At 48.9% G+C, this 18,174-nt stretch overlaps 1 protein-coding gene across 1 annotated transcript in view; it reads right to left on the bottom strand.

Moving 5' to 3' along the window:
- Nucleotides 1-1,787: 1,787 nt before the first annotated feature.
- The window catches only part of LOC311595275 (uncharacterized protein), a 59,402-nt gene continuing 43,015 nt past the window's right edge, over nucleotides 1,788-18,174 (bottom strand). The window contains 6 exon segments of the mRNA XM_084777848.1: nucleotides 1,788-4,634; nucleotides 5,189-5,345; nucleotides 9,062-9,258; nucleotides 10,119-10,179; nucleotides 13,984-14,090; nucleotides 15,133-15,216. Of these exon segments, the coding sequence (XP_084633974.1) occupies nucleotides 4,572-4,634; nucleotides 5,189-5,345; nucleotides 9,062-9,258; nucleotides 10,119-10,179; nucleotides 13,984-14,090; nucleotides 15,133-15,216 (669 nt within the window). The 3' untranslated portion in view covers nucleotides 1,788-4,571.

Below are 18,174 nucleotides of genomic sequence, written 5' to 3' on the forward strand. Positions count from 1 at the left end.
TAGGTCCAGGGGGCCACTGAACCCTTAAGGTTGAAGTGGGGTTCAGAACCTGTGGAGAATCCCAGTGCCTGAGAAAGCAGGGACCCCAGAGGAAAACACCAAACTGCGGCAGAGCCGAATTTAAATGACAATAAGGACTCTCAGTAGTGGGGAGAGAATCCTGAAGGGGAGGTCAGAGGTCAGAGCTGCAGATATTTTTGGCGAGACACTTCAGAGCTGATGAAGAGGAAGCTGAGGGGTGCACCCAAAGGAGGACTGTGGGGGGTTGGGTGCTTAGTCCACTTCTTATACTGGGGAGGTTTGGTGGTCCTGGTAGGAGGAATTTGCAGTCCCACAAAATTCCTGGAAGAGAAGAGCCCTGATTTAGAGGCTTTTTATAGCAATTATTTCCAGGGTTTTTAGAGACAAAGATGATAACTATGGAGAATGATGCAGCTGTGAGAATTTCCCAGGGGTGAGCAGTGTGTGTGGGGAGGACGGGCGGGATAAGAAACCCCAAGGCAGTTTCCAGGAGGAGTAGGTGTGAGAGAGGAGGCTGTGCCCACCTGCTGACAGCTAGCCAGCAGGAAAGGCCCCAGGGAGCTTCCATACAGGAAACAGGACGGTTAAGATAGGTCTTCCCACATATCAAGGGAAAGACAGATTTTTTTTTTTTTTTTTTTAATGAAGAGGTGGTCTCTTAACACACTTCTGAGAACAGATTCAGAAACTGGCTCCCAACACCAGACTCCACCAAGCTGAATAGCCCAGAGAGGAAAGCCCACTTGGAAGTCAGAATCAGAGCTGGAGAGATGGTTCAGAGGTTAAGAACACTGCTTTTCCAGAGGTCCTGACTTCAATCCCAGAAACCACATCGTGGTTCACAACCATCTATAGTAAGATCTGGTGCCCTCTTCTGGTCTGCAGGTGTACATGTAGTCAGAGCACTGTATACATAATAAGTAAATAAATCTTAAAACAAACAAACAAACAAACAAGCCAGGCGCGGTAGTGCACGCCTTTAACCCCAGCACTCGGGAGGCAGAGGCAGGCGGGATCGCTGTGAGTTCGAGGCCAGCCTGGTCTACAAAGCGAGTCCAGGACAGCCAAGGCTACACAGAGAAACCTTGTCTCAAAAAAACCAAAACCAAACAAATAAAAGAGGAAGTCAGAATTAGCACGTTCTCTAGCTTCCAGACACCAGTCTCACCTCAGAATACAAGCACACCTATTGTATGCAGGGAATCGTGTACACATCATTTGGAGGGCTGACACCCCCCACTTCCATCCCCAAGTTATAGTATATAAATGCAGGTTTGTTGGGAGCAACTTGGGGCGGGGGGGGGCGGTGTGTGTGCGGGGGAAGAGAGGTGCATACACAGAGAGAGAAGCGAGAAGGGGGAACCAAAATGTCTGGACTATATAGTTAAGAACCTCTGGGAGAGGGGAAGCCCCAGCCCTGAGCTAGGGAATCAGGAAGAGGTCAGGGTACGCCAGCTGCGCCCTGCAGCAGGTAGGGCCCTAACAACCCCAACCACAGAACCTTATTCACAATATGACCTGAACAGAATCTTCATCTCCGTCATCCGCATAACCCTCAACTCTCTTGTCTTTCAGGCTCCCACAGAGTAGCGGTGGCTCTGAATCATCAATGGCTTTTCTAGCCCAAAGTTCAAATGCCACCACAATCTTCCCCCCACCCACACAGTCAGGTCTGTCCCAACACCCCACTCTTTGTACCAGTTTCTACCTAGTTAGAACTTCTATTGATGTGATGAAACAGCAGGGCAAAAACCAAGTTGGGGAGAAACAGTTTATTTCACTTAACAACTTGTGTGTAAGTCATCCAGGGAAGTCAGGGGAGGAACTTAGGGCAGAAGCCTGGAGGTGGGACCTGGAGCAGACGCCATGGAGGAATGTGGCTTAGTGGCTTGCTCCTGCGTGACTTTCTCAGCCAGCTTATTTACACAGTCCAGGAATGCCAGCCCAGAAGAGGCACCACCCTCCTACATCAATTATTAATCAAGAAAACATCCTAAAGGCATCTCATATAGAAGCATTTCCTCTTAGGTGACTCTAACACGTCAGTCAAGTTTACAAAACACTAGCAGTGTATAGTTCAAAAGAGAGTATCAGCGGGAAAATCTGCCTTTTTTCTTAACACATTTTTTTATTTTTACATTTTATGTTTAATTATGTGTGAAAGGATTTGAGTGGTAGGGGGTACTCCCCTCTTGGCCCCAAATTAGACACAGGCCACACCCAAACACCAGTTTCCCACACAAAGTAACCCTTTATTAAGCCAAAGAAACCAGGAGGCTAAATCTGAATCTGGCAGAAACAGTAGCAAATAGCCCTGCACCTCACCACCGCCATCTTACACAGTGTAAACGCTACAGGAGAACTTAGCTGTGTTTAATTGTTACAAACATTTCTTCTATGAGTAAGCAGAGTTGTTGTTGTTGTGTGTTTTGTTTTTGTTTTATGAGACAGGGTTTCTCTGTGTAGCCCTGGCTGTCCTGGACTTGCTTTGTAGACCATGCTGGCCTTGAACTCACAGAGATCTGCCACCTGCCTCTGACTCCTAAGTGTGCCAACATGCCTGGATAGCAGGGGTTGGTTTTTTTGTTTTTGTTTTTTTAAGATTTAACTTTTTAAAATCTCTCTTTCCCCTTCCCTCTCCCTTCTTCCCTCCCTCCCTTCCTGTCTGTCTCTGTCTGTCTGTCTGTCTGTCTGTCTCTCTCTCTCTCTCTCTCTCTCTCTCTGTGTGTGTGTGTGTGTGTGTGTGTGTGTGTGTGTGTGTGTGTGTGTGTGACTGGCCAGACATGCCCTGTCTCCTGGTGCTGGAGATTCAGGTGGTTGAAAACTGGGGACTCTGTAGGTTCTAGGAACCAGACTTGAGTCCTCTGCAAGAGCAAGTGTACCCGGAGGCACTGAGCCTCCCTGCAGCCTCCACTAGCTCCTTGTGACTCTACTGAGTCTCCTGCCTCAGTCTCAGGAGGCCAAGAGGAGAAGACAGCCCCACATTCGGAGCAGGTGGCTGGCTTGGAATTGGCCATGCAGACCAGGGAGAAAGAATGTTAATAGAAAAAAGGGGACCTGTTTAGACGTAGCTTCTTGAGCCAATTCCACTCTGTGTTGTCAGGGTACCATCAGTCCAGCCCAATAGCCAACACCAAACAACACATGGATCCATAGAGGTGGCAGGATCCAGCAGAAACCGCAAGGCTCCCCCGAATCACCACGTGGAAGCGGCCAGAATCAGCCAGAGTACCCCAAGAAGTTCTCTGGAACGTTTCTCTCAGCAAAGCGAAGACCAGTGAAGCAGTCCGCGGTGTAGCAACATGAAGAGCCTTGTCCCCAGGCTTCATTTTATAATTCCTTCCCACTGTCATGCACCCTCATGTGTCTGTGCCCAGAAAAATACCACATGACCTCTCACAAGGTAGCTTTCTGCATAATACCACGTAACACAACCGAGTCTTCAAAACACCCAGAAACTTTCACTTCACAGTATTATTATTGTTGTTGCTATTATTATTATTATTATTATTATTATTATTATTATTATTATTATTATTATCATTACTACTACTACTACTACTTACAGTGCTGGGTATTGAACCCAGGGACTTGAGCTCACAGGTCAAGCCCTCTTCCACTGGGCCACATCCCCAGCTGATGCTGTCACTTTTCCTAATGTTTGTGATTCTTTAGGGTCCCTAAGTCTGAGGGTTGGTTGATATTTTCCACCCGCTCTGGAAATCCGTTCCTCATGGGTACGGTGCCTCCCACAGCTTCCCCACCATCGCTGGCCGGCACTTTGTCTCTCAGCTACACATCTGATCAGGTCTTTGGCCTAGCTAGTTCACGCACCCTGTCTTCAGGTACGCCTAACCCAACCGCCCGTCTGATACGGCTTCCACTAACTGTGGTTGTGTTGTGTTTTGTTTTTACCTCATAAAGCTCATTTCATTTCATCAAACATCCTTGATCATGCCCATGCCTCCTTACCCTTACTCATAATTTGAAATATTTTTTAAAAATAATTTTTATTTGTTTGTTTGTTTTTTTGGTTTTTCGAGACAGGATTTCTCTGTGTAGCCTTGGCCGTCCTGGACTCACTTTGTAGACCAGGCTGGCCTCGAACTCTCAGCGATCCGCCTACCTCCGCCTCCCGAGTACTGGGATTAAAGGCGTGCGCCACCATGCCCGGCTTAAAAATAATTTTTAAGACACAAAACAAGCGCATTTTATTTAAGATGCTGCAAAGAGGGCACCAGGCAGAGAGACCAGAACTGAAGAGGCACCAGCTGAAGCCTTGTTTTTAAATCTGCTCAGCCTGTGCACCATGCCCACTGTGCTGCTCGTGTTTGACCATCTCCTTCATCTGAACACACGGTTCTAGGTTCCGCATGATGACGTCACTCCGAGTGAGAGAGTGATTGCTGCTCCATGCCGCTATGCCAGGTGCCTCATGTGAGGTATGCACAGCTCTTCTGGATGCCAACCTCACTGCTTATCGTAATGCTGAACTAAAGAAAAAGGAATTTGTCATTTCCTGTTTGGATTTTTTTTTTTTCATCTAGTAGTCACAGAAAATCTTTTTCTTCATCCACATAGTTTACCCAGTATCGACTTGGTGTCTTAACCTCCTACAATGAATAAAAGAAAAAAATAACATACTTATATGAACTCTTTCCTTGTTTGTAAGATAGATAAGCTCTGAGGGCTGTACTATACACTAACTTTCTTTCTTTCTTTTTTTCCCCAAGACAGGTTTCTCTGTGTAGCCTTGGTTGTCCTAGACTCACTTTGTAGACCAGACTGGCCTTGAACTCACAGAGATCCATCTGCCTCTGCTTCTCTGAGTGCTGGGATTACAGGTGTGCACCACCACGTCTGGCTATGCACTAACTTTCTTAACACTCACTCACACGTGGTTGTTTGCTCCAACTCACCAGGAAATTAGAAGGCTTTTCGTTCCTCTCTGGTGTCCACCGTTATCCCAACACCTCCCATCCTTCAGCTCTGGGCCGCTGGCCCTTCTAACCCCCAGCCGGGAAGTCCTCAGAAATCTCACACCTGCTGGCATCCTGCTCTGCCACACCTTCCATCCTTCCCTCATCTCCTGCTCTCAACTGTCCTTTGATGTCATGGAGAACCACACCCTCCACCCAGCACAGGCAGAGAGAAAACAGGAGCCTACCACCACTGGATGGGTCTGGATCACATGTTCCAGGGTTAGGGGTACTGCAGATCTGAGGCCTATGGTCACCCCAGTGGGAGCAGGCTTGGTCCTCAAATGGTCTGTGGTCATCCGGGCAGGAGCAAGTGTGCCCCTCACATGCTCTGAAAGCTTGCTGCTAAAGAGAGGAGAGATTCTCTGACAGACGGCATTCAGACTGTTTTCTACACACAAACATAAAATGGAGTTATACCATCAGTGCAGATTCTTCCCTGCAAATAAAAGGGGTTTTTTTTCTTTCACTTCATCCATCTTTATGAAATTAACCTTTTGTGGATCACAGTCTTCTTCAATGTAATTTATTTTGTTAATGTAATGTGTATGGCTGCTTGGCATGTGTACCTTATGGATACAGTGCCCGTATAGGCCAGAAGAGGGCGCTGGATCCTTGAGAACTGGTTATAAGCAGTTCAGAGCTGCCCTGCGGGTGCCAGGAATTGAACCTGGGTCCAAGAGCAACCGAGGATGCTATGGTGCCGTATCAACAGTATGGTGTCGATATTGTTAAATATCTATATCTATACAGGTATAGATAAATAGATGATAGATGACAGGTAGATAGATGATAGATGACAGATAGATAGATTATAGATGACAGATAGATTATAGATGATAGATAGATAGATAGATAGATAGATGGATGAGATATGGAGAGAGAGGGAGAGAAAGAGTCCTCTCTCCAAGGCAATGTTATCCATAATCATACATGGTGTATTTTAGGGGAATTTCATCTCCCTGAGGTAACGAGGCATAAACATCTCACTCCCACAACTGGGCTCCAAACACTACTTCCTGGTGAGTAGCATATATATCAGCCATGGACACTCTAGCCTCTTCCTGAATGACTTGAATCCTCGAGGATATTTCAGCACAAGCTGGAAGTGACCATGAACAAAACCACAGGACCAGTCTCTTATGATTCTGAAACAAATTAGATCAAGTTTGTCTTGGTACCCTGTATTCAACACCACTGTCTTGGCAGATGCCTTCAGAACCAAAGATGCTAAGACCACGCCTGTTTCCAGACCCTTGTTCCAATCCTCAACAATGGTCCTTATCGGAGAAATGGAAGCAAACGGAAAATAGCCAGGGCATGTGTGCGCAAGTGTGCAAGTGTCTGTGTGTGAAAGAGTGTGTGCATGTGCACATCTGTGTGTGTGTGTCTGTGTTTGTGTATGTGTGCATATGCACATCTGTGTGTTTGTGTGTGTATGTGTGAAACTGTGTACTCATGTGCACATCTCTGTGTGTCTGTGTGCATTTCTGCATGTGTCTGTGTGTGCCTGGAGAGAGAGTGTGCGTGTGTGTGTCTGTGTGTGTGTGTGAATGCATGTCTGTATTTGTATGTGTCTGTCTGTTATATGTTTGTTTGAGTGTGCGTCTGTGTGAATGTCTGTTTATGTGTTATATATCTGTGTGTGTGTGTGTGTGTGTGTGTGTGTGTGTGTGTATGTGTAATTATCAGGTGTCATTAAACTTGCATGAAAATCCCAAAGAAATAAGAGAATGTCCCCTGCTGGTTGGGTTGACTTAAACTTAATGTCACTTTGTGCAGGTGGCACCCCAGGGTCCCCTGGGGAAGGATACTAGAGGAGGATTGCTAGCAAATTCAGGCCGCTGAGTCAAATGGCTCTGGGCCTGCCTGGCCTCAGCTGCAGTGCTGCAAAAGAACCCACAAGAATGGCATCTGTGTCACTTGGAGGACAGAAATCCGGGTGGCTCTAGAATGGGGAGGAGCGCTGGGCCTCACCCATCAGTTCCCGCTTGGTGCCAGGGCCTTGGCAGCATTTGTGGTACTCCTGAAATCACCTGGCCAGGATGATGCATTCATTTATTTTTGAGATTTATTTTATGTGTGTGAATGTTTTGCCAGCATGTATGTGTACCACATGGGTGCTTCGTGGCCCCAGGGGTCAGAAGAGGCCATCTGACGCTCTGGGGCAGGAGATACGGATAACTGTGAGTGTTGGGAGTTGAACTTGGTTCATCTGCAAGAGAGTTAGTGCTCGTAACCATCTGTCTGGTCCCACCAAGCTGCTTCTTAAGGATAAGAGGGCACATGATGGCTTCACTCTAGGGTGTGAGGTGCTTTGCTAAAATGTCTGTTCTCTACGCTGCACTCAGTCTAGAAAGCATTCCAGACAGAAAAGCAGACGTTTATTATCAAATCGCCACAGCACCGGAGGGAAGACTCTGGTGGATGCCCCTGCTTTACCAAGCCTCACCAAGCTGGAGGGCAGCCAGAGTGGCTGTCCACAGAACCACACCGTGTGGCATCAGAGGGCATCAGGGGCCAGGCTGAGAGCCAACTTCTTGTTAGAGGCAGACTCACACAACACAGGAAGCCTTTGGTGAGGCCGTACTCACTCAGTGATTAACCATAAGCCTGAGGTTCCTTGTGGCTTGCCGTCTTACACAAGTGCTCACACCTAGGGAGGACCTAACGGGACAAGCACGGAGTTAGTGCTAACCGGGCATGAGCCGTGAGGACAAGCTGACCGCCTGCACATTTCTCCCTCATGAGATTATTGGGTGTGGACTGGTCACGAGCCACAGCTGATACATGAGTGGACAGAACATTTACAGGGCCGGTGTCACAGGTGAGTATGGAGAACGCCTCGTTCACACCCCTGAACTGAGACTTCCAACAGCTCAAGGAGCAGGGCTCACCACGCACAGAGCAACAAAACACACTGAGCTTCGTTGAGATGAGCCCACCTGCCATGCCAGTCAGCCTCACGCTGGAGAGCAGAGATGTGCAGCAGAGAGACTGCAGGCTTGGGGTATAGCTCAGTGGTACAGCATTTGTCTGACATGTGCAAGATTCTAGGTTCAAGGCAGGCACGGTGGCACATATCTTTAATTCCAGCACCCGGGTAGGCAGAGGCAGGTGGAGGGAGCTCTGTGCGTTCCAGGCCAGCATAGTCTACAAAGGCAGTTCAGGACAGCCAAGGAGACATAAAGAAACCCTGTCTCTAGTCAAACCCAAGCAAACAAAATCCTAGGTTCAACACCTAACACTTCTAATTAACTAGGTTTTTTTTTTTTCAAGATGAGTGTGTCCCTATGTAGCCCTAACTGTCCTAGAACTCAATCTGTAGACCAAGATGACCTTAATAAAACTAACTAAAAGAATACCACGGGGAGGGGGGAAGGGGGTACTGGAGAGATGGCTCAGTGGTTAAGAGCACTGGCTGCTCTTCTAGAGGTCCTGAGTTCAATTCCCAGCACCCACATGGTGGCTCACAACCATCTGTATTATGACCTGATGTCCTCTTCTGGTGTACATGAAGACAGTGTACTCATATACATAATAAATAAATAATTTAAAAAAAAGAGTATCACAGAGTGTCTCACATGAGAGGAGGGTGGCAAGCAGAAGATGACAGGTCACACACTCTGACTCAGGGGTCAGAAGCCTGTAATGGAGTTTGGAGGCAGCAGGGAGAGGCAGCTGCCTCAGCCAGGGGCCCTGAGAGGCTAGCAGAGCCCCAAGATGGGAACCTGCTGGTGAAATCTGTTACCTACTTCTTGTTTCTCAACCACTGTGTAAAGTATAGATCTGTTGGTCACTCATTTGCTTTGGGCAAGTTTCTCATTTCTGACCCATTTTTTCACATTTAGTGTGTGTATGTGTGTGTGTGTGTGTGTGTGTGTGTGTGTGTGTGTGTGTGTGTGTGTGTGTGTGTGTAAGTTAGTGGACACCTTGTGGGAGTTGGTTCTCTTCTTCCACCATGTGCATCCCAGGGATCTCTGGTCACCAGGCTTGGCAACAAGCCCCCCTGCCCACTGAGCCATATCCCTGGCCCTGTTGTCATTGCTCTGATAACTCACATGCCACTCAGGGTCCCTTGGTGTCTTCCTGTCTTCAGGCACCAACTTGTCTGTGGACTTCCTGGGCTCTGGCACTTCAGGAACTGGAGGGCAGGTGGCACTCGAGGTTGCTGGTCAGGGGCCAGGGGGTCCCCCATTCCTGTTTCTCTGGGTGGAACATCTGCCTGTGCCTGTCCACTTGGGACCATGTAATCCACCTTCCAAAGGAAAGACACGTTCATTTTACTGTTGTCATTCAGAACATGAGAAATGGGTTTTAAAGCAGAATTGGAGAGTGGCAAGTAATGAGCATTAAGATATATATTCATATTTTTTTCAAGACATGGTTTCTCCGTGTTAGCCTAGACTTTCCTGGACTTGCTTTATAGACCAGGCTGGCCTCGGACTCACAGCAATCCGCCTGCCTCTGCCTCCCAAGTGCTAGGATTAAAGGCATGCGCTACCACCGCCCGCCTTATATTTATATTTTAAATGTTTCACTGCCTAGTATATGGCATTTTAGAAAGTCATACCTTATCACCAACCACCACCCCTTGACCAGGCTGGCCTCAAACTCACATCAATTCATCTGCCTCTGCCTCCCTGAGTGCTGGGGTTACAAGCATGTGCTACCATGCCCGGCTTCTTTGTCCTATTCTTAAGGTGGGCTGGGTAATTTTCGTAAGACAGAGTCCTCAGGTAGCCCAGGCTGGCCTCAAACTCACTGTGTAGCTAGGGATGACTCTGAACTCTTGATGTCCCTGCTAAGATTACAGGTACGTGCCACCATGCCGTGCCACCATGCCATGATGCTGCGGGTTGAGCACAAGGTTTCCTGCATGCTAGGCAAGCACTCTATTAACTCAGCTCTATCTCCAGCCCTAGCGTAAGAGTTCACCTCACTACGACTCAATAGACCTTTCTGTCCCTGGCCACCACTTCACAGAGACCCTGACTTGAATGGCAGCCAGGAGAAAGTGTCCATCCCATCCCAGGTCCCTCTGCACCTCCCAAATCTATGTCCAAGGAGGATGGACGGGTGCATTTGGTGCTGCCCCTGGGCCCACGGAACACTGACCAGGCCTCCAGCTCCGCGCTTGGTGTGCATGTCTGCAAAGCGGCCGTCTCTCTCCAGCAGTCTGCCCGGGTGGCACCAAACAGAGAAAAGCAAACACAGAGGAAGCTGTCAGGCTCAGCACCCCTTGAGTACACACAGGCTACAGTCACAAGCCCTTCATGTCCTTGGGCTGGAGTCGTCCTGCAGGAGGCCACAGTGATGGGACAGCTCTCAAGCAGCCCTGCCCTGATGCTGGGCAAGTGGCCTGAGCTTCAGAGAAGGCTCTTACTGGGTGTTAAAAATGAATTCTGGCATTAAAATGGGCCTGGAGGGAAGGCTCCTAGAGCAGGCTTGGGGGGAGAGAGTGCCATCTGAGGAGTGCTGTCTGAGGGATGGTTGACTGTACTCTCTGATGGGCCCTCCTAGCTCCTCTGGGCCTGGTTTCAGCTTTGCAGAGAGTGACATGGGCTGTCTGCTATTATGAAGATGTTCTCTCTCTCTCTCTCTCTCTCTCTCTCTCTCTCTCTCTCTCTCTCTCTCTCTCTCATACACACACACACTTCTGATCATGAAGGAAAGGTATGCCTGGCACTCAGTGTCCCTCACCTGTGTGCTTTGAGCATTTGGGACACTGTGTGTGTGTGTGTGTGTGTGTGTGTGTGTGTGTGTGTGTGTTTATATGCATGCATATGTGTGTGTATACATCTGTATACATATGCATGGTAGAGAATTTTTCTTTTTTTTCTTTCTTTTTTTTGTTTTTTGTTTGTTTATTTGTTTGTTTTCAAGACAGGGTCTCTCTGTGTAGCCTTGGCTGTCCTGGACTCCCTTTGTAGACCAGGCTGGCCTTGAACTCACTGAGATCCGCCTGGCTCTGCCTCCCGAGTGCTGGAATTACAAGCGTGCACCACTGCATCTGGCTAAGAATTTCTTTAATATCTCTGGCTAGCCCCAGAAACCAGGGGACCCTGACTAAAGCTTGGCTTTGTCCCAGATTAATCATTCTGTTGTGTGGACTCAGGAGCATCCCTCTATTAGCAGTTCCCCTGGGCCTCTTACTGTGTTCTCACACCAGCTCTGTGACAATATAGGGCTACTGAACTGAGGCGATTTGTCTGTCTGTTTGCCTTTTAAGACAAGGTCTCACTCTATGGCCCCAGCTGGCCTAGTACTAACTATGTAGACCAAGCTGGCCTCAAACTCACAGAGCTCTGCTGCTTTCTGCCTCTGTGGGATTAAAGGTGTGTGTGGTGTCCTGCCAGGTCCTGGGGCTGTTTTTGAGGTAACAGGCTCTAGAACCAATAAATCCTATGGCCGAGGAGTGGGGCCTTAGACTAGGCCTATGAATGCTTGCTGTTGCCTCCCGGGCTGCTCTCGGTGTGCCACAACACCTGAGGCAGTGAAGTGGGCCACCCACGCCCAAGGGACTCAGCTGAGCTCACGGCACAGCTGGGGTTCTCGGGGCCAATCTGTAGGGTCACCAGGGAGCAAGCCAGCCCGGGCTGGATTCTGCTGAGCTGGGACAGGACAAGTGACATTTGTCTTTGTACACAGGATACAGCAAACACCAAGGTAGAAGCAAACAGTCTTTTATCAGTTGGGAACAGCTGTTTGACAAACTGCTTTCCTTGGGGAAGGTCAGCCTGTGGGAGGATGCGCTAATTAGGGCCCTGGGGCCTTCTTTGAGGAAACCCCAGCTGGAGGATGCAGCTTAAGGAAGGAGTTCCATACGCGCCCCCAGCGCTCCGGGTGCACCAGGGGTGGGTCCGACAAGGCTGTCACACAAGACCGCCTAGAGACCAAAGCCAGCCTCAGAAGGTGGCCATCTCCCATTTCCGGGAGAGCAGGCCAGGGAGGGAAGGACAGATGCAATGCATCGGGACAAGGCAGGCCACGCTCAAAGTAAAGCCATGACAGGCAGCGGACAGCGACTTCCTAGAAGGCTTTTTCCCTCAGTGGGGTACCGTGAGTCACCCCTATTCTCAGGAATTCCCCAATCTTTATGTCCCTATGTGCTCAGTGTAAGAAAATATAGACCATAGTGCTAACTTCAGACGGAAAGAAACGGAGGATTTGTGTGTGTGTGTGTGTGTGTGAAAACTTAGGCTTCTGTCTTTTTAAACCTAAAACTTGAAGATTTGTTACTTACCAAAGTAATAAAAGTAATTTACACTGCCAGGGTGTGTGAAGTAAATCCTGCACAGGGCTGTGCTGTGCATCGGCCCGCGCCCTTGAAAGGCCTTCTACCTGTTGTACAGTGAGCCTTAAGTTGAATATCAGTCCTGAAGTGGCTGCCTGTCCTAGGGCCCTTGTGTGAGGGGGAAAAAAACGAGGACCAGCTGATCGGCTTTACCACCAGGACCGGCTGTGTTTCCGTGATTATGCGGATTGGCTTTAAAAAAAGAGTATGTTGAAGGCGCTGAAAGACGGTCGGAGGGAAAGGACGGCAGTGGGCGGAGCCTGATCCCAAGCGCTGGGGCTCACACCGAGGGAGCTTTACGGGTGGGCCCGGTTGCATTCCGGGCCCAGACAGGCAGCCACTGCCGTTCCCCCCTCCCCACCCCTTTATTCCAGCTGATTAAAGGAGACCAGAGAACAACTTACCTTAAATTGCAACAACAAAGGCTCGCCTCCTCTATTGAATCAAAACAACTGGGCTGCCCGATTCAAATGCTAATAGCGGGGCCAGAATTAGTCCCTAAATGAGGGAAACACTCCCCCTCAACACCACCCACCCCACAAATGACAGGCAAGCCGCTTCTTTGCCACCCGAATCTGTAGACTTCTCCCAGGTGGATGCTCAGTTAAAAGCTTCGTGGGAAACACCCTAGTGACGGGAAAGCAGATTTCCCAGAGGAGAAGGGGAGGGGAAGCCTCCATCCGCACAAGCCTCTGACTGGAAAAGAACTTGGTCTCCTGTAGGGCCACCTCCCACGCTGCAAACCCAGAGCATTTAACAGATTGGATGAGTCTTTGAACGCCTTGAGGAAGAAGACCACATCCCTAATTCCCCCCAGTTTCTGATGACCTTTCATCTGTGAACTCTGAATGAATCCACAGATGAGTTCTCAGCTCTCTAGAACCCAAGCACCCTGTCTGTCCTGGATGCCTGCTCTGCCTGCACGCCCCATCTTGAGCTCACAGGGCAGGCCACAGTCAGCCTCAGGCGGTCCAAGTTCAACTCCTCTGTGGCGACCTCAGGCCAGGTCCTAGACCCACACACGGAGGTTCACTGTGTGACTGGTCAGTTTGTGGGGAGCGAGGGCAGTGCCCACATCTCCAGGCTGTTGTAGGAGAGTACCTACAACAGGAGCCAAGGCTGTCTCTGCCATCGGTGCAGTGTGTTTGTGGGCTTTTCCCCCATGCCACTCAGCACCGTGGTCACTAGGGAGTGGTGCACAGGGGCCATGCTGGTGCACAGCAAAGTCTGCTTCCATCCTACTAGGAAGTGCTCATTGCTGAGTGGAGGCCCCAATCCCAGGCCTGGGGAGATGATGAGCACCCCCCCCTTCACACCTCACATCTGCTTTTTCCTTCCCATAATCCTTCCCAGCCTCCTCGGAGCCCTCAACCCTGTCTTACACTACACAAGGCCTGAAGGCTGTTTAGTAGTAACAATTCCTTAGTGTCTATGTTAAAAAAAAAAAAAAAGTTAAAGTGTCTGTGAGGAGACATCAGCTCAGTGAGCCTACCTTGGGGGGGCGGTGAGCAGCGAGGGAGGGGGGAGGGAGGGGATGGAAGGGGAGGGGAGGGGAGGGAAAAATAAAACCTAAGAATGCAGGTTTACATCGTAACTTAGCCTTTGGGAAGCTGAGACAGTGGGATTTTGAGTTTGGCCTTCAGAGTGAAGCCCAAAGACCCTGTCTCAGAGGCAAGGTGACCTTACCTTCTGGAGAATTCCATGTTTGCAAGGGAGGTGGAATACATCCGATTCAACCGACTAAGATAGATCTTGCCTCGGGAATCCGTCTTTGTCTTACACATAGTCTTGTTCTGTAAGACGCACTCCATTGTGAACACATCTTTTATGCTCACAACCCACCTTGTAGCTAGAATCCCTCAAGCGTGGGGACACATGCCCCTCTGTACCACTCCGCTACAGAATGTCGCAGACTGGGAAGCATGGCACATGCAGCTGCCTGCAGTAACACCCACTCTGTCTTGTTCTGGTTTATAGTGGCTGTGTGCATGGCTATCTCCCCTCGCCTGCCTCCTCAGCCTCGCCTTCTGCAGGTGTGATGTCAGAGCTTCCTTGGTACTAACACAACGGACAGCATCAAGAACTAGAAGGCTGGAGGGCTGAGAGAGCCCGCACCATGCTAACACTCGGAAGAGCGATAGTTAATGGTAGTAGCCAGTGCACTCTTTAGGATACTATTTTAAAAACCTAAATATACTGTTCTGAATTGTACCCCTCTTTAAAAATAAAAAACTAGGAAAAGTATATTTATCTAAATATTTGCTTTTTTTTTTCAATGCTGGGCGTCAAACCCAGGGTTTCAGACATTGAGCTACATCCCCATGCCAGAAATTGCTTAAATGGGGCTGGAGAGATGGCTCAGTGGTTAAGAGCACTGGCAGCTCTTCCAGAGGTCCTGATTTAAATTCCCAGCAACCACATGGTGGCTCACAACCATCTATAATGAGGTCTGGTGCCCTCTTCTGGCGGGCAAGTGTACATGCAGGCAAAGCATTCATACACATTAAATAGAAATTTAAAGAAAGAAAGAAAAATAATTGCTTAAACAACAAAAATTATATACAACTAAATTGCAAAGGACAGACTGCTGGGTGGGAGGATGGTCCACAAGAGGACGCTAGAGCTAGAAATGATAAGAGCGTGAAGCTGAGAGGAAGGAAGGGTGGAGGGCTTGGCTCAGCTGGGGAGAGCAGCCCCCATGCCTGGGGAAAGAAACTTTTTTTTACATTTACTCAGTCCTCGCTGAGACCTCGCCCACTTGTTAGGGCCAAAGTTGTTCTAAAGATCCTGACAGGGTCACCCAAGCCAAGATGAGGCAGAGTTCCACACGCTCACCTCCTGGGGGCCTCGCTGCAAGCTCCGGGCGGCTTCCCGTTGTTGGCACCTTTTCCTCCATTCCGTGAGTCGAGAGAGCAGACTCTTGGAAGAAAGCAAGAGAAGTCTTTTACAAAGTGTCCTCCTACAAGCCCTGCCCATCAAGACAGGCTGCCGTCCTCTGGACCCCTCCACCTCTGTCACCTCAGGAGGGTGAGGTGGCTAGGCCCCCGCCTCAGGCTGGAGAGAGACCAGCGGTCAGGAACATCAGGAAGGAAGTGAGATGAAGGGGGTGAGAAATGAGCGATGGAGGGAGAGACTCCGTGTGTCAGGGCGGAGGCTAGGAATGACAGGAGCAACAGGACAGGGCTGAGCACATTTAAATACTTTCATGTGTCTTGGATTAGCTCATTTCTCTTTTTTCTTTCTTTCTTTCTTTCTTTTCTTTTTTCTTTTATTTTTTTTTTCTTTTCTTTTCTTTTTTTGGATTTTTCAAGACAGGTTTCTCTGTGTGGTCCTAGCTGTCCTGGACTCACTCTACAGACCAGGCTGGCCTCGAACTCACAGCGATCTGCCTGCCTCTGCCTCCCAAGTGCTGGGATTAAAGATGTACACCACTACCCCTGGCTAGTGGGTAAATAGCTCATTTCACCTGCAGAAGAAAGACTGCTTATCAAATTTATGGGTAAACACAATTCATACCAAGAATCCAAACAAGAGCTGGGGGGATGGCTCATCGGGTTAAGGAGCTACCTGCTTCAGGCTCAGGGCCTTAGTTGTGTTTGGGGGTCCACATGTCGGGGGTGCATATCTGTAATTCCCAGCATGCCTCAGGAAATAGTAGGTGGAGACAGGAAGACAGCTGTGGTCCACAAAACCTGGAGCACACAGCACAAGGGAGAAAGGCAAGACCTGACAGCTTCCCCCTTCCTCCACTTGCACTCTGTGGCAAGTGCACAAGTGTGCACGTGGTTGCACACACACACACACACACACACACACACACACACACAGGGACTGGGGCGCTTAGTGACTACACAACCCGTCAGGTACGCACACTATCCTCACAGGTTCCTAAGGTTAGCAGAACCCCAGAGGCAAATTCTGTTGTTTTGTTTCAAGCTCTTGCCCTCCAGCCCTGCACTCTCTCTCCTCTCTCTCCCTCCCTCTCTCCCTCCCTCTCTCCCTCCCTCTCTCCCTCCCTCTCTCTCCTCCCAACCTAACTGCCCCTCTTCTGGGACATTTCATGATAAAAATAACAAAAAAAACCCTAAACTTCTGGAATTCTTTTATAAACAGAAAAACACTGCAAACAGAGTGGAAAGAAAAGACGTTCAGCCAGAGACTAAAAATCCAGCTATGAAATTAAGAGGAGAAATTCAACATCACAATTTTCAGTTCCCTTTGTTACCACCCAGCCTTCTGAGTTCAGGGAGGCCAAACACCAGAAAGCTGGTGGGAAGCAGACAAGAAGAAAGCCCTGCTGTATCTTCAGCGTTTACACTTTGAATTCAGGCTGGTCTCTGCACACCAGGCCTGTACATTCAGAGCACATCAGTGTCCCTGGCTGGCGTCCTTCTCTAGAACCTCCCGTCAAGTGTTCCCGTGTTCCCAGAGCTCCTGTGACTCCAAAAGCCATTCAGTACCGTGTCAAACCTTGAGGACATACTTTGGGGACGGAAATGCACCCTTCCTTGTAAAGTTTAGCTGGCAGTTGCTCTCAGCATAATACCTGGGACACCCGGGAGAAGAGGAAAAGGAAGTGGTCAAAGTCATGCTTTTTTGCAAACTTCAAAGGTCGCCCCTCCCCCCTCTTTACATTTTACTGTCTGGGGAGCTAACTAGTCTGCAGCTGTCGGCAGAGACTGTGTCCCTGTGTCAAACCTGCCTCCTCCTGGGCCCATAAAACTACAGCAGGGAAGTGGGTACAGGTGTGGAAGGAGAGAAAAGGAGCAGCCCAGTGATCTGTCCCCAAAGTCTCTGGGAGCTGCTGAAGGCAGACTAAGTACCAGGACAAGGAGGCTGGCGAGATACCATGAGCACATCACACACCTGTGCTGGCTTCAACCTTGTCCCACAGCTGGAATGAACTGATAATTAATTGATTTTACATATATGAATACTCTATCTGGAGGTCACCTGCAGGCCAGAAGAGGGCATCAGATCCCAGTATAGATGATTGTGAGCCACCATGTGGTTGCTGGGAATTGAACCCAAGACCTCTGGTACCACTGAACCATCTCTCCAGCACTCTTCAAGGGTTTAAGTTGGTTTTTATTGGGCAGGTTAAGAAATAAACTTGGCCAGGCATGGTGGCACATACCTGTAATCCCAGCTCTCAGGGGAGGCAGAGGTGAACCTGAGGCCAGCCTGGTCTACAAATCAAGTTCACGACAGCCAAGGCTATACAGAGAAACCCTGTCTCGAAAATAAATAAATGAGCTGGGCACAGTGGCTCACGCCATTAACCCCAGCACTCGGGAGGCAGATGCAGGAGGATCTCGGTGAGTTCGAGGCCAGCCTGGTCTACAAAGTGAATCCAGGACAGCCAAGGCTACATAGATAAACCCTGTCTTGAAAAACCTAAAAATAAATAAATAAATTTACTACTGTATAAATTTTATTATTAACATGCCACCACTACCCACCAATTTTTAATTTTTTTTATTTTAGAATTTCACATTAATACAGAGTATTGCATCATTTCCGCCCCACCTTCTCCTCCCTCCTTTAACTTTTCTCCCCAGCTGTCGCCTGATGGCTTCTTTTTTTTTTGCCTGATGACTTCTTATTCCATAATTATTATTGTTTCACACACACACACACACACACACACACACACCCTGAGCTTGCTTTGTTTTGCTTGTATGTACATGTGATAAACATGCTGCTTCTGTGTAGATGGTGACAAGCTGAGCTCTGGCCCGCATGCTCATCCTATAGCTGAGGCTTTCTTTATCTGGTGAGCTATTAACTCCTTCGCTGTCTGTGTCATCAGCCATGTGACATTTTTCTTAACGAAGAAATCAGTGTCTGTTGACCATTTTACCCAAGGCTCGGTTT

This window comes from Acomys minous (assembly GCF_964271855.1).
Source record: "Acomys minous genome assembly, chromosome: 3".
Lineage (NCBI taxonomy): Eukaryota > Metazoa > Chordata > Mammalia > Rodentia > Muridae > Acomys > Acomys minous.